This window comes from Adiantum capillus-veneris, chromosome 3 (assembly GCF_014529385.1).
Source record: "Adiantum capillus-veneris isolate H3 chromosome 3, ASM1452938v2, whole genome shotgun sequence".
NCBI classification, from domain to species: domain Eukaryota; kingdom Viridiplantae; phylum Streptophyta; class Polypodiopsida; order Polypodiales; family Pteridaceae; genus Adiantum; species Adiantum capillus-veneris.
In genome coordinates, this window is record NC_140933.1 from 149,007,809 (window position 1) to 149,031,597 (window position 23,789).

Genomic DNA, 23,789 nt, shown 5'->3' on the forward strand with positions numbered 1-23,789 from the left:
ACATTTCATTTTTAAAAGTTTGCCAATGCCGTGAAACTTAACCTTTTTTTTTACAGCTAGCTACAGAGGTAATTAGTCATCATATACGTAATTATTTTTTTTTTAATTTTCAAAGCAACTAGCATTTCGTTTACTTCAGTGCTAGATGCTTGAGTCAATCTGTGTGTGTCTTGCTAGGTTCTCCAGCCTAGTGCGTGGGTCAACATACTTTTATGAGGATTGGGCTTACACGTCTATCTCTTCCTCCCTTTTCTGCTCGTGATCTGCTATCAAAGCCATGATATTAACCTTCATCATAGCATAAGGCTTGGCTCGAGAAGCGGCTGATTACAAAACGGAGATGCACTACACCTTCATCAAAACCTACAAATCTGTCAAAAAACAACTAACGCCAAGGTACACATGCAACACCTCGTCACCATATATCAAATGCTATAAGCAAAAAACGTCATCAATCCTTTGAGCAAAGTGTTGCCCATTAAGGATTTCAATGTTGCTTTAATTTTATGCTCACATCTTGAAGCTTTGGCCAAATTATTTTAAAGAGAGAGCGGGTTATCGCAAGAGCAGGTGAAGCGCTATGATCAGAAACTTGCAACAATAAGACGAACAAGCACTTGATAGCTTTACACTTTTTCTATATTGTGGGGACTGCGACTGAAGCTTGGCAAATATTGAAAACATTATATTGCTAAAGATTTTGATAAATATGCAATTGAGTTGATTGAATATGGAGCATGATGAAACACTACCACGTCTAAGTGAAAAGCTTAAGAGTCTCATTACATAACACTATTTTGCTGAAAAGTATAACAAACTTCCAAGAAAAGTGTAATAAATTCTCTAAAGGAAGAAAAAAGAGGACGTCCACATTTTGTTTTTCCAAAGGTATCTCCTATAGCCTATGCAGCAAAGGTTCTTTGATAGAAATATCTTATTCTATCTCTTCACACACTAGTCATAAAACCAATGATTGTTACAGTAAGAACCTTTGCTTCATTTGTGAAAAAAAAAAAAAAAAAACCAGTCACCCTATCAACAGATGCTAGCATGCCTAAAACAAGTACGATTCAAACATGTCCTTGTAGATTTAAGCATATCCAGGCAGTGTACACCATAAGAGGTGTAAGGCATGAAAGGATGTCCAAAAGAGACGGAGCGAAAATATCTATCATTTAAAAGCGTGCCATAAAACTATGGCAAAATGCAAATTTTTATCTTTTGACCTAGCTTAGGCTTGAAATGTAGGATCCAAAGAATGCCAAGTGTTTTGTCAGCTCATATTCCACATCACCCATCTCTCAAAACAAGTCTAGGAAGTTATTTGGTTAGCATGACATCAAAGTGTCTAATTATCAACCTAATGTAAAATGTCTTTCAATTAATTTTAACTGTAGTCCTTAAGTTATAAAAATTTGTAAACAATCACACTTTTAGCCAAACCACCTGCTTTTCTCATGTTCAAGTCTCAGAGAATATTCAGCCTACTAGTGTCACAATCAAACAAAACAAGGACAAGCCTTACATGATTAAGCTGCAAATTATGAAAAGGATGAAGCTACCGGTACAATGAGAATCATTAAAGGCCATAGATTACTATAGGCATTAAAGGAATAACACTCCATCCTTTCTCAAAAAGCCTTCACACATAGCTTGCTCTTCTTAACCCATCAGCCAATGCCAGCAGATATCTAGCATAAGGAAGCCGTCAACAGCTAAATGATTATTATCATAAAGAGAATCTCCCATTATCACTTAAACTTGGAAGCATTTGGTGAAAAAAATTCTTTCATTATCCTACTTACCAAGGAATAACCATGCCAACTCTTTATGGCTACCAATAGCAAAAGCTACCTACGATCGTAAGAGAGTTCTGGAGCAGAGCAAAGCATCATCCTTTGCACAGGCAAAAAAGATGACCATCCAATTCCACTTTTGGAATGCGTTAATTGTTTCTTTGCCTTGAAATAGTTTTCTCAAGGTATCACTAATCTTATCGAGAACACTTGGGAGGAAAAGGCTTTAGCTGCCTATGTGCATACAGGCGGGTGAGGTGGCGGCCATCATTACACTTTTGCACCCTACTGTAAATCTTATGTTTGCACTGTGCTGCTCACAGTCAGCTGATTGCCAATAGTTCTGGGGTCTGCTGATGTACGTTTAGCAACATGTTTTCCTTTCGTTGTGTGGCCCACCAGCGGCGGGCATTCCTCGTCTTCCACTACTGTAATCAGAAAGACGCAGCGTGTGCCTTTGTGCATTGATTGGTTTGGACCCCCAAATCATTATTGTGCTGGACTCTGGGTGTACAGATCCAGCAGCCAATTGAATTGATAGCCCTTACAGCTTGACATCAGAGAAGCTTACTCGCAGTTGTATAGATCCTGACTGCACCACTACCATTCTTTTTCCTGACAGCACTTGGACCACTTTGGCTTCTTTACCCAGCCGGGGCACAAACACTGTACTCCCAACTCTTCCTATAAACTCTTTACCTACATACACTTAGCAACATGCCTCATCAGACTCTTTCTTAAAATCTTAAGCCTGATCATTCAAACTCTCTCAAAGGTTTACCTTCAAGATTCAAAATCAAGCCCTTTACAGGAGATGTTTCTGCATGGGATGGCATGGTGGCCGGGCTCTTTTCAAGTATGCTCAATTTTCTCTGATGGATTGAACTTATAGATGCACGTGCCTTGTGTGCCTCCTCTTGTATCAAGTTGGATGCCTGCACAGCTGCATTTTGCTCCTCTTCCTGCACCACCTCTGCCGCTTCTTTGATATTTCCGTGCAAAACCTTAGCGTTCCTGTTACAATCATGTTTAAGATATTAGTTTCTTCATGTTGGCGTTCAATTACCAAATTCATATTCACCAACGCATAGATCACACGTTGAAGAATTATCATGCCAAATTTTCCAAATGAATATCACATTTTGAAGGAGAAGATTAGGAAACCCACTTTAAATACTTTTCTGCCTCAATTATGCCATTTTCAAAGTCTCGTTTAGACTTTTCTAAATCCATTATAACCTGGCAAACAATCGAAGCTTCTCAGTCAAAACTAGGGCTCATATACCTGTATTTAAAAGTTACAGTTTGAGGTAACTACAATAACAAGAAGAAGAAAGGGTTCATCTGTGTATATACTATTATTTTATTTTTTTGACCATGAACTGACGTAGGCCAAAGAAAAACAACGTTGACTGCACCAGAGAGACATTAAGCCTAGCTGGCCCAACACTATAGCAACCCTCTGAAACATCTGAAGTTCCAAAATCTGCCACAAACCAAAGGTGGTGAACATGAAGATGGTCAACTATATGAAACACTAGAAACTTTTTCATCTTTCTATTAATTGATCAATCCTTTCCCGAACATACGTGCAATGAATTTGTAGAGCAACTGCAAAGATGATGGAGGTGAAACCGTCATGGAGAAGCAGCTCATGAGGCAACATGTATACACAAATATCACTTGCAGCCACAAATCAAAACACACATAAAATGCAGCTGAGTTCGACTTAGCCAAGAGAAACTCAGAAGTCCATGGGCATGAATTATGAAATTATTCCATAACAACCAGCCCTACTAACAAATTGCTCAAATCTGTATGCAGTAAACATGCTGCATAAGATCTTTTTAGATCTTCGTAGAGGGAAAAGGCATGGCATTAAACTGTAAACTGGAGAAAACTAGCAAGATATGGAAATCTTAGGTTTGAATCTATTCCAATCATAGACATGCACACAGCAATGCCGAAGTGCAGAGCAGCTCAACAAGGCATTATCCTCTTGACAACAATTGAGTATTCACCTTCAGCCAGCTGCTTAAAAGATAAACTAATGCCACGCCACATCTTCAGCATCTCTGGACATTTAACCTGTCTACAGGAGAGAACGCAGGGAGAAAATCCCACATGATAGTGTCCAATTTGCCACTTCAAGACATTCCCAGCTTTTTTCTCACTTCCATAAGTTATATAAATCACCTAACTCGACATGAAAAAGAGGAGCATAAATGTCTGACCTGATTTATCTCAGCATTTGCTAAACCAAGATGTCTCTCTGCAGCTTGTAAGATAGACTTTGAAATACCCAGTCTTTCCGAAATATTCAAGGCACATGACCTTCCTGAACACATTATTTCAAGGATAAAAGTGAGCCTGTTGGCAGTCTTTCTTCACTTATGCCACTATTTACATCTTAGCTGCTGTAAATGTCATAAGTTACAGCAAGGTTTGTCAGATGTAAAATCTGTCGGTGGATACAGAATAGGAACATGGAAATGTTCCTGACCGTTTGATCCATGGATAAGAAAGTGTGTCATACAAAAAGAAGGTGATATAAACGAGGAGGTGTTGTGTGTGTGTGTGTGTGTGTGTGTGTGTGTGTGTGTGAGAGAGAGAGAGAGAGAGAGAGAGAGAGAGAGAGAGAGAGAGAGATGAAATAATATATTAACGTCTTCAAAAGGCCAAAATGACCTATGAGACCAAGCTGTTACAACATAGTGAATCTGATACCATGTCCGGAATCAAAAAGAACTGAAACAAAAATACAACTACAAATTGGGACTGTATGGATGTGCCAGCTAATACAAAAGGTTCCCAGTATATTGTGTAGTACAATGAGAGAAGGGGGGAGGGAGATAGATATGGTAGAGATCCATCCTCATCCGCACTCTGGCCATTGAGAAAGTATGGCTCGAATCCTTTGCTGTAGTCTTCGTCTATATTGTGTAGCTCCTCTCCTCAATCGCGGTCTTCTAGATCTCCCTAGCTCCAATGCTCGGTCTATGAGAATGCCAGTAGTGGTTGTATGAGGGCGGGCAGAGCTTGCAATGGTGGCTGCTCCTCTGGGTGTCCAATATCTAGTGTAAAGAAATCTGTAATCTGTCGCTAGGACTGTCTCTCTCCAGCTCTCCTCAGTAAAGTGTCTCTATGCTTGTGTAACTCAAGTAGATACAGTCCAAGACATCTTTGATCCTCATAACTCATGACCCTAGATAGAGGCCCAAAACCCTCTCTGAATAGACAATGGAAATGGCCGTATTTGATAGTACACTGTGCAATGGCATATGTAATGTAACTCTGTCTCTGGCTCTAGATGACATAAGCGGCATATCCTGCTATCTGCTGGTATCCCCCTGAATCTGCCAGTCTCAATCTCGAGCTGATGTAAGGATGTGCGAATCTGGCCAATGGCACAACGCAAACCATGAGAAAGATGCGTGTCCATATAGCTAGGTCGAATCACAAACCCATCCTTTGTGAGGTGGAGAAGATGCTCTCTATAGAAAGCCATCTTCGTGCCCAACTCTTGTACCGGCTCTATCCATGTCCTCCTCGTGTCTAGCTGGATCAGATCCTGACAAATGAGTCTAGTAATCTCCACCCGCGTCGGAGACATCAAGGGTGCCTGTAGAGAGTACTGAAAAGGAGGCAGCCTGTCCATGGTGAAGCCATGTGTCTAAAACCATGATGTCATTTGTGCATACCATCATGATGTATCCCCCTGTAGAGCTAACTGTCTGGAGGACTCTAGGGCCAACCCGGCATATCTATCTTTGGTGGTATCCCATAGGCTATGTACAGAGGAGATTGGTCTGGTAAGCGCCTCAATCTCCATAGGGGGGGCAGCTAACTCCGTTCGAATGATATCATGTGGTACGGAGGCCTTGGCTCTAATGAGACGAGAGATCATAGATACCAAGGGCCTCTCCATACGTCTCCAGCCTTCCTGACCTACAAAAGGTCCCCAAACTTGCATCCCATATAGCATAGTAGAGGCAACCAAAGTATCAAAGAGCCATAACTTTGTCCTAGGTTCCTGGAACTGAACCTGTGAACACATCCTCTCCAATCCTCCCAAAGCCGCATAAGCTCTAGTCAGTCTAGTCTCTGCTGCTCTTCTCAAAGAAAATCTCGGCCCAGTAAAGACTACCCCCAGGTAAGTGTATGCATCTGTATACTCCACAATCTCCAAACCATACGTGCTGATCTCCTGATCCACTGAGGTGTGGTGTTAAACACCATAACCTTGGTTTCACCAAGATTTACACACAATCCAGTATCCTCTGCAAAACTGTGTAGTGCATCCAAATGTCGCTGCATACCCTCTGGTGAGTCAGATATCAACACAATACCATTAGCATATAACAACAATGGGATCCACGTCCCTGCCAGCTGGGCCCCTCTGTCACCCTCTCTATCAATGTAATCAGACACCTCATCAACATACATACCAAATAGAGTAGGAGACAATGGGCAACCCTATTTCACCCCAATACTAGAGTGAACTAAATCAGATACCCCTTCCACAGTGCATACATGTCCCATCGTTGATCTGTACAAAGCCATAATCCCCCAAATCAGTTCTATGCGCACCCCCATCTCCTGCAGTTTGCGCATCAATCGAACCTCTCCTAAAAGAGTCACCATGCCTCTCCTGAGTCCCTACTCAAGAACATCTGATATAAGTCTCACTCCATCCGAGCCAGGTAAGCTCGCTTCTTCCGTCGCACAAGGAGCCGGGAAGCAATCTGAGACTCTCTGTAAGTGATGGCTCCTAAAAGAAGATCTCTCTGAAGCTCGGCTCTCATCTCTTTGCACTCTTCATCATACCAACTATTCTGCGGCATGCTCCCAAAATGTTGTCTCGTGTCTAGCTGAGGGTGTGGGTATGCCACTGATGCAACACTATGCAGTGTGTCAGTCAGTAGGGAGGTGCACTCCTCCACTGAGAGGCATGTACCAGCTATGCCAGTTGTGCCTTCCCATAGAGGGTCCCAGATCTCCTCTCTATAAAAGGAATCAGTCTCTGGTGTAAATGTATAACAGGTGTGTGACCTGCCTCCTGATGTCTGGGCTGTACTATACTGAAATGAAACGGACAGTATCAAGAGAGCATGATCCACTGCTACGTCCACTGGCTTGGCTCCCACTGTGAAATCCTGAATGCAAGGGACAAAGCTCCGTTGTGTCATAACATAGTCCACTGTATTGGCCCCATGTCTGTGTAGAAAGCATGTGAAACCGGCTGCTCCAGGGAGTCATTGTAAACCATTAAGTATGGCTAACCCATGTGTAGTCATCATCTCCATGAGGTATCTCCCATACTCCATCTGCTCTCTGTCATGTGAGCATGTGTCAAGCCCCAATTCACCTACATCCAGCTCTCTAAGCATCTCATATGAAGTGTCGTAGAAGACTGTCTGAGAGTTGCACGGTCGGCCATTGAAGTCCCCTAGGAGCACCATCCCTAGAAAACTCTCATATGTCATAGTCTAGTATAGAGAAAGGTGACTGCCCTTTGGATGCAGCATATAATGATGTACTCAGAGGAAAGTAACATATGGCAATGTATAGAAATCGACCTATGTCAACTCTTACTCTCACCCACATGTATCTAGCATGCTCATCTCTCCGTACAATATGTAGTAGTGGTTGTAGCTCCTCTCTAAATAGCACTGCTACTCCTCCTGAACCTCTACTCCCATGCCCAAATCTCGTAGTTGTCCTGTGGGCTATCTCCCATCTATATCCCACCACATGTGGCATCACCTGTCCAGGGGCCTGGTGAGTCTCTGAGAAGAATACAATGTCCTTGTCTCTGAAACTGTCCTCAAATGCACCAACATCCAACCTCATAGACCCATTACAATTCCAAGTAGCAATCTTCAATGTGGTCCCATAGGTCTCGCACCGTCCTGCAACGCGCCGCTCTACAATCACCACCCGACCATCTCTATAGAAGGCTATCTTTCCCTTCTCCCTTGCCGCTGTAATCTCTGGCATTACATCTCTCATATGTATGAGCTGTGAGAGAGTAAGGTCATCGCTGAGGAAAATACTTGTCTTCTTGAGAGTAGGTCTCGTCCTCAAGATTCCTTCTTCTCTTCCAAGGAGGGGAAGCGAAGTATGAGAGCTCTCTCCTTTGAAGACTCTCTCGAGCCATCACTTTTCTTGCCTACTCTCCATGCCTTTGTGTGCAAAGGCTTCTCCACCCCCATCATGGATGTGAGGCTTGTGACCTCTTTCTCCACATTGTTTATATCCGGTCACTCTCACATGTAGAGTCTGCATCCACCTTCTTTGTTCCACTTCGAGGGTCATGTTAATAAGCGTCGGTGTACAAGAAGCTTCCTTACCTCTTTTGCGGCCTCGTCCGCCTTCTTCTGTGTCTTTGTTATCATATCCGCCCATGAAGACATCTTCGCCCAATTCAGTTTCTCTTCCTCTTTGATCATCCTTACCACGAGGACGTGGCAACTGCTAACCTTAGTTGTTGATTTCTTTCCAATGATTTTTGTTTTATTTTTGAGACCCTCGTTTTGAAGTAGCAAATGGTCAGACATTGTATCGCCAATGTGAACGGTAGTTTCCCCCGCAGACGGAAAGTGGTCGGCACTGGAATTTGTATAGTGAGAGGATGTCTAGGCTCAGAGCAAGATCATGTAGGTCCCCTCGTCGCACTTAGCAAGTTAAAGGATACTAGGAAGTGAACTCAATAAAGGCATAAAGTCAAGGTGGGACTACCAACAGAAAGTATCCGACAGTTGGGCCACATTGCACTTTTGGATGCGGTCCCAATGAGGATAGATGGTCAGAAGACCAGTGGGAGCCCAACGGAAGCATCTCCTAAAATTTAGGGAGCTGCTATTTTGGGCCGTGAAATGTGTTCGCGTCATTACCTCCGGTATGACTAGGGGAACATTTTACAACTCTGCCGCGAAGTCAACTGAGCAACCAGTCGGAAGATTTCTAGGCGGCAACCCTGAAATAGGAAAATGCATGTAATTGTGCCAAGTGGCAGATTTTAGTGAACTTTCCCAATGCAAAGAAGAGGTAGCGCTGAATTTATAGCTGGGAGGCTCATTTTTTAGTTTCCTGTCGCAGGTTAAGAGCTATAGAGTGCTTCCTTTCCCTCTATACACAGTGTGGTGCTAGGAGTGATGACCTGTACACTACACACTGCTCTCTCTCTCCCCTACGTGCAGTTATGTGATGCCCCACAAGAGGGCTTTTCATTTGATTGATGTAAAGTTGTGTGGGTTCATGCGCGATTGCCGAGGCAAGAGCCTCTTGCACAGGTATTGGATTAGCTAGTGCCTAATCCCCTGCAGGTACAGGTGAATTTGGAGAGGTTTGACGTGAGAAATCTCGTCCGATTCAAAGGGCAAGTAGCCCTACAGTGCGGGAGCTCGAGTACTTGCTACGGATGCGACCGGCACGCGAAACGGAGCCCAAAACAGGAAATTACAGCCTGCTGTGTATTTTTGCAGGTTTAGGGTTTCGGCCCTAAACGGTCCCTAATACCCCCAAGAGCTTTGGAGACGCGAGGGGACCGCTGTAGAGGTGAACTGGCACATTTTTGGGGCAGAAAACAGAGAATTCAGCATGCTGCAAATTCTCGCCACGTTTTGCAAAGTGTCCATATGCGTTGGGAAAGTCATCTATTGCGTGGGGATACAGACTGTGAAGCGTCCTGGTACATTTATGCTGCCAGAATCGTCTAGAACACGTGTATTTCAGCCCGGATTATGCGGGACAGCTCATAGGGATCACAGGTTATATTCCTTCCGTTAAAGAATAAAGAAATACCGAAAGGGGCGCCAATTTTGGGGCCTACACGTTGTCGGCGTCTGCTCAGGGCATTCTAGCTTCCGAGCCATGTGTGTACTTAAGTGTTAATTCCCGTCACAGGTTTCCTTTGCTCGTTCTCTCTGTGTGTGTCTTAAGGTAAAGAATTTCGGGTGAAAGCCAACGCCTACCGCCCCACAGGAAGGTTTCAAGGTTCCGTTGCCGGGACATCGATTACTTTTTCCTCAAAGAGTGAGCCTCGGTTGTTTTGGGTAAAGACATAGAGTACAGGAACGCGGGATTACACTATGGCCGACAAAGGGAAAGGCATTATGGAAGAGGGTTCCTCTTCAAAGGACAAACAGGAAATTCCTATGGTCTTCGAGATTGGCGAGAGCTCACAACCACGACAGACTGTACCTCCTGTTAATGTGAATGTCCCTACAGTGGTATAGGGCTTTATAACTGGGCAACTTGAGGATGATGCATTCAAGACTCACTTAGAAACCGCGGTGAATGTCATTTCGCAACTGGTGCAGAATCCAAGGTTTATGGAGTTCTTGCAAGCGCCACCAGTACAACAGCAAAATAGGCAACCTACACCGTGTACGGAGCTTGTTAAGTCTCAAGCCCAAGTACTTAATGCGACTCAACAGGATAGGGAACACTCACATGTTGCGGAGTCAGGGGTGCCAAAACAGGTTCCTCCCGTGCTTGAACAGGTGGCTAGAACGCCTATTCCACAGGTTATGCTAGTTCAGCCCGCCACCTTTCAGAGCCCGCATGCTGTCTTGTCTTGAATGGACAGGGAACTGGATACCAGGCTATGCACCCAGTTTTTCCACCACCCACGGTACATCCTGGGTATTTCGGGGGTGGATCAGTGTTCCAAAGTATGGTTGGTTATGCGCATGGAAGTCAGTCGTACATGCCAAGAACAATGTTTGGGGGTATGCAAGGCATCATGCCAAACCCCGTGTATGGCAGTATCGACATGCAGCAAGGTTTTCAATGCAACAAAGGCCAGTTTGGGGTGCCATAGGGTCATTTTGGCATGGCTGGTTTTTCTGGACAGCAGCCAGATATCACACCTCTGACACAAAATGTGAATGGCCAAGATGTGCCGATCATGCCTACTACAGTGCCCAAGTTGCAGACCATTCCATATGACAATTTGGGGCCACTGGAAAAGCCAAAATCTTACAAAGAAGGTGGTGCAGCTGTAAAGTTCAATACTTTCAGTGGCTTTGAGGATAAAGCAAAGGCTCTCACTTTCCTCCGCAGTTTGATACAGCTTATGCAGGAGGGAATTTTACAAAGACCTTGAAAGTTAGGAAAGCTGCCACTTTTTTAAAGGACAATGCGCTTACAGGGTGGACCACATTGTTAATGCAAGGGCAGGCACCCGCCACTTGGGTTTACTTCAAGCAAATGTTTACATCTGCTTGGCTGTCAAATGAATTTGAAGCCGAGGTCATGACAGATTGGCACCAGCTTACTTCGGCTACATGCAAGAGCTTGATGGAGTACAATCGGAGGTTTTGTAAAGCGTTACTCTCAGTGACCTCCTACAGATTTGTGCCATTGACAGGGAGATAGAGAAGTATTGTTGTGGGCTGCCTAAAGGGCTTCGCGATTACTCTACTAAGAACAGAGTGGCTACCCTCACTCAGCTTATGGAAGTTGCGAACACTGGTCTTGCCTTGTTGAAAGGAGAGGACAGTGGGTTTCCGAGCAATGCAAAGGGAGGGCAGCAAAAGAAAAATTCAGTGAAGAAGCCCTTTACGAAAACGGCTCCTAAAGCGTCACAGGGGTCAGAAGAGGCCACCAAAGACAAGGATTCAGCCGGGACTTCTGGAGAGCAAGCAAGGGAACAGAAAAGGAAGCCTTTTGTGCACAAGTCACTCGAGGAAAAGAAGGTCCTAATGGCTGAAAATAATGCTTTATATGCGAGCAGCCTGGTCACTTTGCTACCAATTGTCCACAAAGGAAAAGGCCAGCTGACTCAGATGATAAAGAAGACCAAAAAGGCAAGAAGCCTAAACCCACGGCAGGTTTGGTGCCAAACATGGTGGGTGACAAGCCCAATACAGATGCCAGTGAGTTATGCAGGACATGGGGTGAAGTTAGGGATCAGACGGCACTCATCTTCTTTGATCCAGGTGCCAAAGCCAACTTTATCTCACGAGAGTTAGCTATGAAGCTGGGCATCAGAGTTGAAGAGACGGGTACACCGCAGAGGCAGGGTTGGCATGTCCTGGCCGCTCAGAGTGTGTTACTCCCATTATTGGAAAGCTACGTCTGCATATTCAGTCGTATGTGGACATAGAAGAGTTCTACATCATGCTGCTAGTAGGATATGATCCCTTGTTGAGAATCCCGTGCATGTTCCGAGTGCATGGAGTCTTGGATGCCTACAACAAAAAGATCATTGTACAGCATAGGGAAAACTCACATCTGGGATGTAAAGCTAAAAGGAGAGTCACTCCCTATTGTATCTACTTCTGCTATCACTTCTGTAATAAAGAATAATCTTACTATGTACTTGATTTTTGCACGTGATATCTCAGATAGTGATCAGTCAAATTTATTTGTGTTAGACAAAGAAAGGTTAGCATTTTCGCAAAAGTTTAGTGACTGTTTTTCTAATTCGTTATCGTCGCAATTGCCGCCAGAGAGACCTGAGAACCATCGGATAGATTTGGTGCCAGGGTGTAGCCTACCAAATAGACGTCCCTACAGGGTTAGTGCGGCACAGCAGAAAGAGATTATGGGCCAGGTTGAGGAGTTCTTAGAGAAGGGGCTGATTCAGCCTAGTTCTTTACCCTTTTGCTTCCCAGTGCTCCTAGTGCAGAAGACAGATGGCTCATGGTGCATGTGTATTGATTACCGTGCGTTGAATAAGAATACCATCAAGAATAGGGTTCCTATTCCTCGAATTGATGATATTCTCGATCGTTTAAAGGGTGCTGCAATTTTGAGTAGGATAGACCTTAAGAGTGGGTACCATCAGATTCGTATAAGGCCAGAGGATGTGCACAAGACTGCGTTTAGAACGAAAATTGGTCTTTATGAGTTTCTAGTGATACCGTTTGATCTAACAAATGCTCCTGCCACGTTCAACAGAATGATGGACCGGATTTTCCGCTCACATCAGCAGTTTGTTGGACGTTCTTCAACGGCATGATAGTGTATTCAAAGAATGAAGAGGAGCATAGGCATCAATTGACCATTGTGTTCGAAGAGCTACGCAGTCACAGGCTACTTGTGAATCCTAAGAAAAGTGAATTCTTCCTGGAAGAGATCCACTTTCTTGGCCACTAGTCTCAAAGGATGGTGTCAGAATGGAGCCCACAAAGGTCGAAGCTATTAAGACATGGACAGACTTGAAGATTGTGCACGATGTGAGAAGCTTCTTGGGATTATGTTCCTACTATAGAAGGTTTATCAAGAATTTCGCAGAGAAAGAATCGCCTCTTCACACTTTGCAAAAGAAAGAGGTCACTTTCAGATGGACCCAAAAAGAGATTTCAGCTTTTAGTCTCTTAAAGGAAAAGTTGACTTCAGATCCACTTATTGTTTTGCCAGATCTCAGGAAGTCATTTGTGGTCCAATGTGACGCGTGTGGAAGTACCATCGGAGCAGTGCTAATGCAAGATGGACGGGTAGTAGCTTACAAGAGCCAAATTTTGCAAGGGCCAGAGAGGACTATGCAAGTCTATGAGAAAGAGCTCTTGGCCGTGATTCATGCGCTTTCTAACTAGAAGCACACCTCTTAGGTGCTGATTTTGTTGTCGAAACAGATCATCAGACCTTGCGATACTTCTTGACACAGTCAAAGTTATCCAAAAAGCATATGCGATGGGCAAACATTCTTTTTATGTTCCACTTCCAGATTATGCATGTGGAAGGCAAGAAGAATGTTGTGGGTGATGTGTTATCAAGGAAGCCACAAATTTCAGCTATGTCAATTCCTTATCATCATGCGTTAGATGACATGAAGAAACAGTATGCTACTCATGAAGATTTTGCAAGGATCTTTGAACAGTTGCAAGAGGGGCAACATCACGAGCACTACATCCTCAAAGATGGTTTTATGATGATGCACTTTGTGTCACTAGGCCACTGCGACATAAGGTCATGGAAGAAAGTCATGTCCCACCGTATGCAGGGCATCGTGGTATTGATGCAACAGTTAAAGCGGTAGAGACATTCTTCTATTGGCCTACCTTAAGGAGAAATGTGGATGCCTTTGTGCGAGAATGCGTGATTTGCCAAAAGGTCAAATTTGACAGGCAAAAGGCTCTAGAGCTGTTACAACCACTACCGATTCCGGATAAGCCATGGGAAAGCATTACGATGGACTTTATCTTTGATCTTCCAAGAATGCCAACAGGGAATGATGGTATATGGACCATTATCTGCAAGTTCAGCAAGCAGGTCCATTTTATCCCTGTCAGGAAGAAGATAAAATCTGACCAGATGGCAAGCTCGTTCATGTATAATGTGTTTAAGTACCATGGTATGCCACAATCGATTATCAGTGATCGTGATCCTCGCATGACCAGTTTGTTCAAGAGAGGATTGTTTGAGAACATGGGCACTACGCTCAAGTTCTTGTCTTCGTTCCATCCACAAACTGATGGACACTCAGAAGAGGCTAATTCTACTGTCTTAGATCTGCTGAAATGCTGTGTGTCAGATAATAAAGGCAAGTGGGAACAGTATTTGCCTATGCTTGAGTATGCATATAATAATACAGTGCATACGTCGACTAGCAAAGCACCTTTTGAGATTGTTGAAGGTGGCAAAAAGGTTCCTCCCATTTTGCATACAAAGGACAAGATCTTGAGGCAGATAGCTATGCTGAAAACATGGATGAAATGTAAAAGAAATTAAGTTGCCTTGGAGAAGACTCAGGCAAAGCAGAAAAAGGCTGTTGATCGTCACCGTCGTGCATTGCTATTATCACATGGTGATTGGGTTCTGTTAAGGTTCGAAAAGGCAAGGTTATAGAAGATGAAGGGCAAGGAACGACTGTTTCCTAAGCTCAGTATACGTTACTATGGGCCTTTCAAATGCTTCACAAGATCAGCGATGTGGCTTACAGGCTGAAATTGCCTGATGCGTGAAATATTCATAATGTGTTTCACGTGAGTCTTCTAAGACCCTTTGTGGGTGATCTGCTAGAAGATATGCCAAATGAGGATCACCCAGAAGTTGAGGAACTAGATGACATCCTGGTACCTTAGCAACTTTTGGCACATAAGATAGAAAAGTTAAAGGACAAGTTGCAAGACGTTATTTGGTGAAGTTCAAGAACTATCCGCATATGGATGCAAAGTGGATGGAAGAGCGTGAACTGTAAGAGTCACCAAATATATTGCAGTTTTACCTTGAAGCCTTTGAGTTACAACCTACTTAGGCCCCAACCCAACGTGTGCAAAGGATAGGTAATGATAGAGCTAGCACATCAAATGTACATATGAATTCAGTGTAATAGATGGAAATGACAAAAGTATGAAAGTCTCATTAAGTCATTTGTATCTATGTGTTACGACCTTTCTGCTGGATACATGCGATGATAAAAGAGTATTTATAGCACAAGATCATCAATGGCGTGTATTTATGGTATGCAATCGAGGACGTTTGCGATTTCAAGAGGGGGGTATGTCACGAGGACGTGGTAACTGCTAACCTTAGTTGTTGGTTTCTTTCCAATGATTTTTTGTTTTATTTTTAAGATCCTCGATTTGAAGTAGCAAATGGTCGGACATTGTATGGCCAATGTGAACGGTAGTTTCACCCGCAGACGGGAAGTGGTCGGCACTGGAATTCGTATAGTGAGAGGATGTCTAGGCTCAGAGCAAGATCATGTAGGTCCCCCCCTTCGCACTTAGCAAGTTGGTGGATACTAGGAAGTGAACTCAATAAAGGCATAAAGTCAAGGTGGGACTACCAACAGAAAGTATCCGACAGTTGGGCCACATTGCACTTTTGGATGCGGTCCCAATGAGGTTAGATGGTCAGAAGACCAGTGGGAGCCCAACGGAAGCATCTCCTAAAATTTAGGGAACTGCTATTTTGGGCCGTGAAATGTGTTCGTGTCATTACCTCCAGTATGACTAGGGGAACATTTTACAACTCTGCCGCGAAGTCAACTGAGCATCCAGTCGGAAGGTTTCTAGGCGGCAACCCCGAAATAGGAAAATGCATGTAATCGTGCCAAGTGGCAGATTTTAGTGAACTTTCCCAATGCAAAGAAGAGGTAGGGCTGAATTTATAGCTGGGAGGCTCATTTTTTAGTTTCCTGTCGCAGGTTAAGAGCTATAGAGTGCTTCCTTTCCCTCTATACACAGTGTGGTGCTAGGAGTGATGACCTGTACACTACACACTGCTCTCTCTCTCCCCTACGTGCAGTTATGTGATGCCCCACAAGAGGGCTTTTCATTTGATTGATGTAAAGTTGTGTGGGTTCATGCGCGATTGCCGAGGCAAGAGCCTCTTGCACAGGTATTGGATTAGCTAGTGCCTAATCCCCTGCAGGTACAGGTGAATTTGGAGAGGTTTGACGTGAAAAATCTCGTCCGATTCAAAGGGCAAGTAGCCCTACAATGCGGGAGCTCGAGTACTTGCTACGGATGCGACCGGCACGCGAAACGGAGCCCAAAACAGGAAATTACAGCCTGCTGTGTATTTTTGCAGGTTTAGGGTTTCGGCCCTAAACGGTCCCTAATACCCCCAAGAGCTTCGGAGACGCGAGGGGACCGCTGTAGAGGTGAACTGGCACATTTTTGGGGCAGAAAACAGAGAATTCAGCATGCTGCAGATTCTCGCCAGGTTTTGCAAAGTGTCGATATGCGTCCGGAAAGTCATCTATTGCGTGGGGATACTCACTGCGAAGCGTGCTAGTACAGTTATGCTGCCGAAATCGGGCCAAAATAAGGTAGCTAGGTACGTAGTGTTCGGTACAAATTCGGTACGTAAGGTACGTAGTACAAAATGGATTGAGTTTTTAGGTACGTAAAAATTCGTTCTTTTTTTTCAAAAGGCCTAAAACTTAAAGTACTTCATACATTTACTTATGTATTCACCAAGACTTCAAATAAAGACTAGAGTCCACGACTCTAACCGAACAGTGAAAACACAAAGCTGATCAATGTCTACAGCCAAACAGTGTCAAATGTCTCATGTCATGGTCTCATAAACCTAGGAGCATTAAAAAAAAGTACATAATGATACTGAAGTATGAAGTCCTAACTCTAATAAGTTTTTCAAACCTCACAATGCACGATTTTTTTTCTTTGAAAAAAAAGCATCTGTACGGATCCCTATCCATACGTACGGATCTATACTGTACGGCTGTACAGTACAGACCTATCTGTACGTTGTTCAGATGCAACCTTGGGCCAAAACAAGTGTATTTCAGCCGGGACTATGCGGGACAACTAGTAGGAAATTACAGGTTATATTCCCTCTCCTAAAGAATAAAGAAATACCGAAAGGGGCGCCAATTTTGGGGCCTACAGGTTGTCGGCGTCTGCTCGGAGCATTCTAGCTTCCGAGCCGTGCGTGTACTTAAGTGTTAATTCCCGTCATAGGTTTCCTTTGCCCGTTCTCTCTGTGTGTGTCTAAAGTAAAGAATTTCGGGTGAAAGCCAACACCTACCGCCCCACGGGCCGGTTTCACCACTGCTAGCTCTGTCCCAACAAGCTCGTGTTTGAGGCTGAGACTTCTTCTTTGAGTGTCTGTGAGTCCACCTTAAGTGCTTGTATCTCTGCGTTTAGGTTCTCTTTCTCCTTCTTCCATTCTGCGCCTTCGTTGAAGACAATTTGAAGGAGGTTGGCCTTCTCCTTCCACCATCCTTCCATCTCTGTTTTCCATTCCTTCATTTCCCTTTCCATTTGCGTCATCCGCTTGTTCGTGAGCATGAAGGTGGCCTTTGCTCGCGGCTTGCACGTGGGTGAAACATTCATGGCTTCCGTGTCCTGTGAAGGTGGAGCAGTGGAGATGGTCTCCATGTTCTGTGAGGGTGAAGCAAGAGAGGGGCGGCTCTAGCAGCCTCCAGCCCAAGAGGGGGGTGGCGTGACCAGCCCCAAGCCCCAAGCCCCCAGCTCTCAAAAAGCTCCCACTTCAACTAAACCTCACCGAGGCATATAACAATGACCATAATGTTGTATGTACCACACTGTCTTGTATCAGTTGTCTTTCCGATAGACGGATGGCATACACACCATGTACATTTGATTTGTCTCATAGGCCGATTTCGGCCTGACATAGACGTTAAAAATCTCTCTCTCTCTCTCTCTCTCTCTCTCTCTCTCTCTCTCTCTCTCTCTCTCTCTCTCTCTCTCTCTCTCTCTCTCTCTCTCTCTCTCTCTCTCTCTCTCTCTCACAAATAACCACTTCAAAACAGTTCACAGTTCACAATTTAATTCGACACTGGCCCCACGGAGTTCCGTGCCTAGAAATATTGGCCCCAAAGACTGGCGCCCCTTTCTGTATTTCTTTTTAAATTAATCTGAGTTCAAAATACAAGGGTGCGGGCAAGCGCTCACACCCAGACTCTGCGTCCAGATGCTCTGAGTTGTGAGACGCATGCTCACATATTTAAAGTTACAAGGGATGCCAAAAGCAGAGCCCAAAAGCTAAAAATCAAAAGCCTTAAAGATTTCCTGCTTTTTCACAAGCTCTCTCTCTTGAGCCAAAATAAAGCAGAGAGGCGTTTCTTTCTCTCTCTCTCTCTCTCTCTCTCTCTCTCTCTCTCTCTCTCTCTCTCTCTCTCTCTCTCTCTCTCAGTAAAATAAAGCATAGAGACTCTCTTTCAACTTGCGTAGGATAAAACAGGCAGCAAAAAGCATCGCCCAAAAGCTGCCAGCATTTTCCGCAAATAGCGCCGCAAAACGCGGAGATCTGTACACCAATCCACGTGTCATCTGTACGGCCAGCATCTGCCACGTCAACATTTTCTACACCCTTTTTGGGTTACGGTTTACATCAAAATTAGGGTTGCTGATTTTAGGGTTAGGGTTTCCACAGAATTAGGATTTCATCATAATTAGCGGAAATAGCCAAAACCAACGGCTTTCGGGACAAAGTATTTGCCACCAATTTCTTCTGTCCCTACACATGGACAATCCGGAAGTAAATCGTGACAAGATGTTTGCCCACCGCATCTGCTTTTTCCAATAGCTGCTTCCGTGACAAGAAGTAGCGTAAACTTGCATCATCTGTGAAAACCGTAAAATCGGCTCCGAGTAGGTAATGTCGCCACTGAAATTAAAGCATGGATAGCCGCCAAAAGCTCTTTCTCACAAATCTGTGCTGTCAATTCTGGCCTTGAGAACAACCGGCTCTCATAGGCAATGACATTGGCCTTCTTGCATTAAGACCGCATCCAGACTACGACCACAAGTATCACAATATACTTCAAACGACTTCTGCAAGTCCGACAAAGTCAAAACTGGTCCCGTAGTCAATTTCTCTTTCAAAGTCTGAAAGGCAGTTACCTCTTTGGATCCCCACAAGAAAGGGACTCCTTTCTGTGTCAAGATATGCAAAGGGGAAGCAACCTCTGCAAACTTTCTAATGAACCACCTGTTGTACGAACACAATCCCAAGAAGCTTCCAACTTCATGGACATTCTTCAAATCGGGCGAGTCACGGATAGTCTCTATCTTGGCCGGATCCATTTGCACTCCTGCTGCTGTTTGAAAAAGTGTATCTTTGGTAGGAAAAATTCACTTTTCTTCGCATTAATCACTAACTTGTGATCTCGTAATGCCTAAAAGACTTGAAGCAGATGATCTCTATGTTCTGTCTCATTCTTGGAGAAAACAATGATATCGTCAACGAAAGTGTCAACAAATAGCCTCTACTCTCGAAAAATCCTGTCCATCATCCGGTGCGATTCGGATTTGATGATATCCACTCTTCAAATCAATCCTGCTAAAACACGAGGATCCCTGTAATCTATCGAGTATATCATCGATCCTAGGAATTGGAAATCTATTCTTGATGATGATTTTGTTGAGAGCTCTATAATCGATGCACATTCTCCAAGATCCGTCTTTCTTGAAAACCAACAACACTGGAGGGCAATACAGTGAAGTACTAGGCTGGACAAGACCCTTTTTCCAAGAGGTCTTTCACTCATTTCATAATCTCTTCATTCTGGGCTCGGCTCACACGATAAGGTGGCCGGTTCGGTTGTGTGCTTCCAGATATCAGAATAATAGTAGGACGAGCGGATGGTAACTCGCCTGACAGGGCCCTCTGAAAAGCAATCGGCATGAGTGTGGAGAAAATCTTGGCGTTCTTTTGTTCAGATCAAAACATATTCGACCTTTATCCATCGTTCAGTTCTCTCCCAAAAAAAATGAGTAAGAAGCTGAAGTTCGTCAAGTACAATCTCTGAGCCCTTCATTTGTAAAAGTCGCTTTCTCGGCCCGGTAGTCAACCACGGCGTTGTTGTTGTGGTACCAAGGGATTCGAGTAGAACGTCACAACCTTCCAAGGAAAATACATTAAACTCCTCGTGCCCTAAACACCCCTGTCATTGCAAACAAAGTTTGCCAATGCTCGATGTTATGGCAACATCCCGTCCGGATGTCACTAGAACTACCTCCGGCTATGCCCTAAGCCTATCGGGCGTAATTCCAAATCAAGTGAAAAGAAGTTGGCCTTGGCTCCTTCAAAAGAGCTTCCTGATCTTTCACTTTGGCCCAAAAGCGGTAAAGTTTGTACTTTCATTCATATGATTCGGTTCAGGCCCACGCAATGTGGTACCAGTTCTGCTTTTTTATCTGCCTTTTCTGCCACGTCTCTCGGCTGCTTTGGAACTTTCTGGCCTTTCTTCATCCTATTCATTCGGTGCCTTGTTAGGGCACTTCGCGGAGATATGCCCAGTTGCCCTGCATTCAAAGCACTTCCCCTATTTTATGTAGAGAGCCCTCTCTTGAGGAGTAGGCTTGGGTCGTGCATCTTTATCTTTCTGTTTTGGGTTGCTTTTTCTCTTTCTACTTTCATTTTTCGAAGTCCGTTCGACTCTTTGTGTCATGATCTCATCTGTGGGGTAGGTCAGACTGCCAGAGTGAATGGCAAAACCCCGTCTCGCATGACTCATCAACTCCTGAATGCAAGCTGACTTCTGTTCCAAGCAGTGATCTCGGATCTCTGTAGGTAGACCCAAGGTAAACAGCTCAATCTGTTCCTTGAACGAGGTCTTCTTAAATGAAGAGGCGGGTCGAAAAGATGCTCCAGAATCTCTCGCAATAAGCATCCATTGTATCCTTCTTGGTCATCCGAAGATGGTTCCAAGCAGTTCGTATATCACGTTCATACTCTCGAGTCAACCAAGAAGAAATAAAAAGCCTCTTGAATTTCAGCCATTTAACTGGCCCAGTCTTGCTAAATAGAAGCGTGGACCACCAAGTTCGAGCATTTCCCTTAAAGTAAGAGGCAGCTCTCCGAATCTTAGAGTGCTCTGAGTACGTCCTCCCGCGTAAGCGATGTCAAACTGCTGTACAAAAGACAAAGCCTTCGAAGCATCTCTATATCCCGAAAACGTGTCAAATTTCATTGACTGTCCACGTTCCTTAAACTCTCGGACTTTCTTGCTTTTGTCTTCCAGAAAGTCATACTGGGTGGCTTTGTAAAAATTCTTCATCTTTGCATAAAAGTTGTTGTCATCAGAGTCTGAATTGTTTGTAGACGAGTCCTCTCTAGAACTGTCACTCACGGGGCGAGATTGAGACTTCTTTGCCTTTTCATTGCCCTTTTCGAAGCGTTGCTTTTTACTTCGCTTTTTGCCTTTTCAGTCTTCTCTGCTCGAGTCAGATGACCTAGAAGAACTCTCAGAAGAAGAAGAAGAAGAAGAAGATCTCGGTACTCCTTCAAATCGAGCACGCTTCTTTTGTTTCTTTGGCTTCTCAAATGTCGACTGACGGCCCAAATAGCCTGGGAAGTCAATGCCTTTCTTCTGCTTTTTGCCATGCTTTTTAGCTTTGTTCTGCGTGTCAAAAAGCTCTGCAATTCGTAAATCAACCACCTCTTCTCATTCCTTCTCTGTACATTTCTTGTGAATAGAAGGTTTCTTGAGAGCGGGTTTAGGGGGTGGAGTTGTGGTTTTCTGCCACTGCGCATGCACCTCCTAGAAAGAAGTCTCGCTCATATATTTTGCAAATTTGGGGTCCTTCGCAAATTGAGCATCATCTTTGTTGCATCGCCGATCAATTGACGATGCTCCATCTCTCGACGCTCCGCCTGAGTAGGCCGAGGCGGGCCATACTCCTTGCCGGAATCTTCATTGTGATCCCTTCCCGCATCTCCGGATGCAGAGGGAGTCGATTGATCCTTGCCTGAAGCCATAGGTGCCGCGGAAAAAAAAAATATTGGGATCAGATTTCCCATAGAACAGAAATCAGCTGTGCTCTGATACCACTGTAACAGACTTGGACACTCCAAGTCAAGAATCTACTACAACAACACCAAATAACCACTTCAAAACAGTTCACAGTTCACAATTTAATTCGACACTGGCCTGGCGGAGTAGAGATAATGGCCCCAAAGATTGGCGCCCCTTTCGGTATTTCTTTTTATATTAATCTCAGTTGAAAGTAGAAGAGTGCGGGCAGACGCTCACACTCAGACTCTGCGTCCAAATGCTCTAAGTTGTGAGAGGCCTGCTCACATATTTAAAAGTTACAAGGGATGCCAAAAGCAGAGCCCAAAAGCTGAAAATCAAAAGCCTTAAAGATTTCCTGCTTTTCCACAAGCTCTCTCTCTTGAGCCAAAATAAAGCAGAGAGGCTTCTCTCTCTCTCTCTCTCTCTCTCTCTCTCTCTCTCTCTCTCTCTCTCTCTCTCTCTCTCTCTCTCTCTCTCTCTCTCTCTCTCTCTCTCTCTCTCTCTCTCTCTCTCTCTCTCTCTCTCTCTCTAAGTAAAATAAAGCATAGAGGCTCTCTTTCAACTTGCGTAGGATAAAACAGGCAGCAAAAAGCATCGCCCAAAAGCTGCCAGCTTTTTCCGCAAAACGCGGAGATCCATACAACAGTCCACATGTCATCCGTATGGCCAGCATCTGCCACGTCAGCATTTTCTGCAGCCTTTTTGGGTTAGGGTTTACATCAAAATTAGGGTTTCTGATTTTAGGGTTAGGGCTTCAACAGAATTAGGGTTTCTCGCAGATCGGGCAGCCACGTCATCACTTTGTGACATAAAGGGTGATAAACAATCACAAATGAGTGATGTGGCATGCTCCTGGACACACTCACAGAGTGGCAGTACACCTTGCACAAGCGCCGACAGGCTGACGCGGCAGGATGTACGGAATGCCGTACGGATTTCTCGAAAATGCGGCGCAAAACGTGGAGATGCTGACGTGGCACTACGTACGGAAATTTACTGCTTTTGCGTTGGTCGAATTAGCCGCTTTAGGGAATAACTGTTTTGGGAATAACTGCTTTTGGAAACTATTGCTTTTGATTTGGAAGCTTTTGGGGCTCTGCTTTTAGCATCCCTTGTAACCAACCCAAGGGGGCTCCCTCTGCAAAGCATCTGGACGCAAAGTTTGAGAGTGAGAACTCTCCCACTCTCTTGTACTTTGAACAAAGATTAATACAAAAAGAAATACAAGAAAGGGATGCCAGTCTTTGGGGCCAATATCGCTAGGCACGGAACTCCACAGGACCGTGTCGAATCAATTGTGAATTGTGAATTGTTTTGAAGTGAATATCTGCTGTGTCGCGGTAGAACCTTGACTTGGAGAGTCCAAGTTTGTTACAATGGTATTAGAGCACCGAAAGATTCTTCTTCGGAGGAGGATCCAATCCTTTTTGCAGCGCGCACAGCTTTTGAGAAAGAATCTTCGTGGCCCGATTCCGGACTTATTAGCTACTCCCACCCTTGATACATCGCGCATCAGACGTGCTCCCGTCTTCGTCGCTCTGTCTTACAGGGCATAAAGCCATTAAGAATCCCAGATTACACATGGGTTCTCATGAAGAATCTGACGGAAATGACACCTCTTAGTGGGAAGGCAAAGAAAAGTTGAAAATCCGGCGTGGGAACTAAAGAAAAACATGAAGATTTGGGCAAAAAAAAAATTTGGACAAGTTTGCCAGAAATGAGTACAAACGTCAATTGCAGATTGGCATATGTGTGAACAAATTGATTAAGTACTCTAGGGATCCGAGATTGGGAAACACCTG

The 23,789-nt window shown here is 44.3% G+C and overlaps 1 protein-coding gene across 7 annotated transcripts in view; it reads right to left on the bottom strand.

Moving 5' to 3' along the window:
- Nucleotides 1-1,690: 1,690 nt before the first annotated feature.
- LOC147461918 (DNA mismatch repair protein MutS, type 2) overlaps nucleotides 1,691-23,789 on the bottom strand; it is a 164,118-nt gene continuing 142,019 nt past the window's right edge. For 2 of the 7 annotated variants that reach the window (XM_086509387.1, XM_086509388.1), the window contains exons 16-19: nucleotides 4,031-4,134; nucleotides 2,965-3,035; nucleotides 2,578-2,810; nucleotides 1,691-2,495 (exon numbers count right to left, since the gene is read on the bottom strand). In XM_086509387.1, coding sequence (XP_086365513.1) covers nucleotides 2,341-2,495; nucleotides 2,578-2,810; nucleotides 2,965-3,035; nucleotides 4,031-4,134 — 563 coding nt within the window. In that variant the 3' untranslated portion in view covers nucleotides 1,691-2,340. Of the gene's footprint in view, nucleotides 2,496-2,577; nucleotides 2,811-2,964; nucleotides 3,036-3,152; nucleotides 3,283-4,030; nucleotides 4,135-23,789 lie in introns of those variants that run through there. The other 5 variants (XR_015187658.1, XR_015187659.1, XM_086509389.1 and 2 more) reach the window with 5 other exon arrangements.